General features: G+C 51.5%; 1 protein-coding gene across 1 annotated transcript in view; it reads left to right on the top strand.

Annotated features, from left to right (window-relative positions):
* The window catches only part of MAFB (v-maf avian musculoaponeurotic fibrosarcoma oncogene homolog B), a 2,946-nt gene extending 1,014 nt beyond the window's left edge, over nt 1–1,932 (top strand). Inside the window, 1 exon segment of the mRNA XM_006763780.2 lies at nt 9–1,932. Within this exon segment, the coding sequence (XP_006763843.1) occupies nt 9–281 (273 nt within the window). The 3' untranslated portion in view covers nt 282–1,932.
* Nucleotides 1,933–1,958: the final 26 nt, after the last annotated feature.

Here is a 1,958-nt window from a genome sequence, read left to right as displayed (position 1 = left end):
TCACCAAGGACGAGGTGATCCGCCTGAAACAGAAGCGGCGGACCCTGAAGAACCGGGGCTACGCCCAGTCGTGCAGGTATAAACGCGTCCAGCAGAAACACCACCTGGAGAATGAGAAGACGCAGCTCATTCAGCAGGTGGAGCAGCTTAAGCAGGAGGTGTCCCGGCTGGCCCGCGAAAGAGACGCCTACAAGGTCAAGTGCGAGAAACTCGCCAACTCCGGCTTCAGGGAGGCGGGCTCCACCAGCGACAGCCCCTCCTCTCCCGAGTTCTTTCTGTGAGTCGTGGCCATCCCGGCCCCTGCCCTTGCCCTGGCCCGGACTCCCCGTCCCCAGTTCCCAGCCCCAGACTCCCCTGGACCCTGTCCCTGCCACAGCCCCAGCCTTGACCTGTTTGACTTGAGGGAGAGGGAGGAAGGGCGCGCAGGACGCAGGCGACGGTAGGGCGCGCGGGCAGGCAGGGGACCTTGGCCAAGGCGAGAACGGCGCGCGCCAGCGCTGCCTCCTAGACTGGAGCAGAGCCAGAGAGACGAGGGGGTGGGGAGTCCCGGAGCAACTTTTCTTCAGGCTGCAGGGCGACGAGGCATAGTCCTGAGGAGTCGCCACGGGCCGTCAGGAGACTCGTGGCTTTCTGAACTTTGTGCGCTAAGCCGGCCGCTTACCTCACGGCCAGGAAGAGAGCAGCGAGGAGAGAGGGACCCTGGCTTCCTGGCAGGCGCAAGGCGAGGAAGGAAAGACAGACGGACCTGTCTGCCCAGGGTCCGGAGAACACTGGCTCTCAGCCCCGAGACACGGGCCTCAGTTAGAACATTCTGCGCGCAAAGATCATCAGTTTTATTGCCTGCTCGATTATATAGAAAAATACGAAAATCTGCATTAAAAATATTAATCCTGCATGCTGGACATGTATGGTAATAATTTCTATTTTGTACCATTTTCTTGTTTAACTTTAGCATGTTGTTGATCATGGATCATAACCCCTTGTTTCTTTGAGTGAGAAGGGAACGCAGTTTGGAAACTCCGGCGGCTGCTTGCCGGGTGTCAGTCCCGGCTGTCGGCTTGTAAATACCCGCTTGCCAAACCGCTTAGAGAACGTGGCAGCAAACTGAGTGTCGTCTTTGTTTGGGTTTATTATTATGGCATTTTTTTTGTAAGTAAAAAAAAAAAATGTGGACATTTGTGCATCAGAAAACAACTCTGTCTTGGGCACTTTTGAAAGTTTTGCTTGTTTTCTCCGCTCCCCTGCCCGCACTGGGTCCTCTTTTCCCTTCCGCTTTAGTTTTCCATTTTGTTGGTTTTGAGAGAAAGAGGACTGGGATCCCAGAACCCCAGGACCAGGACAGGGCAGCTGCAGAGTTTCAAACCCCAACGGCTCCAAGTGCAAGGTCTGTGCTTCCACTTTGTATTTTATGGCTAAAGGGACACCCCTAACATGAAGGGAAGGAAAACATCGTGTTTGCTTTTTTAATTGCAATCAGAATCACCCTGGGGTCCCTTCACAACCCTCCAGGCCACTACTAATTGCTGGAGCCGCTGTGCCCCTAGGGAGACTGGCTTCACCAGCTGGACACTGCCCAATGGTGACCTGAACTTGTGTTAAACCAACGTCCACACTCAGAAAGTACTGGAAACCCAAACACTGGCAAGTAATTTTGCAACTTTCACACATAATGTGTGTTTCTTTCTCTGCTTTTGAGCTATCAGGAGAGTTATTGGTGGTGTTTCCCCCACCCCCTTCAGTTGTATAGTAGTTATAGGGAAGATCTGGGTGTTTTTCTTTATTATTACTTTTTTTCCTGCAGGTCAGTAAAAGGATTTAAGTTGCACTGACAAAAATACCAAAACGAAAGTGTATTTTTTAGTTCCCATTTGAAATTGCTGGCGCTGCTGGCCAGATGCATTTTTGAGTTTGTATTAGTTGATAAATTAACAGTAATAACAAGATTGTATGAAATCCAT

Source organism: Myotis davidii, unplaced genomic scaffold (assembly GCF_000327345.1).
Source record: "Myotis davidii unplaced genomic scaffold, ASM32734v1 scaffold199, whole genome shotgun sequence".
NCBI classification, from domain to species: domain Eukaryota; kingdom Metazoa; phylum Chordata; class Mammalia; order Chiroptera; family Vespertilionidae; genus Myotis; species Myotis davidii.
Note: the sequence above shows the minus strand (reverse complement) of the source record. Positions and strands in the feature narration are given on the sequence as shown.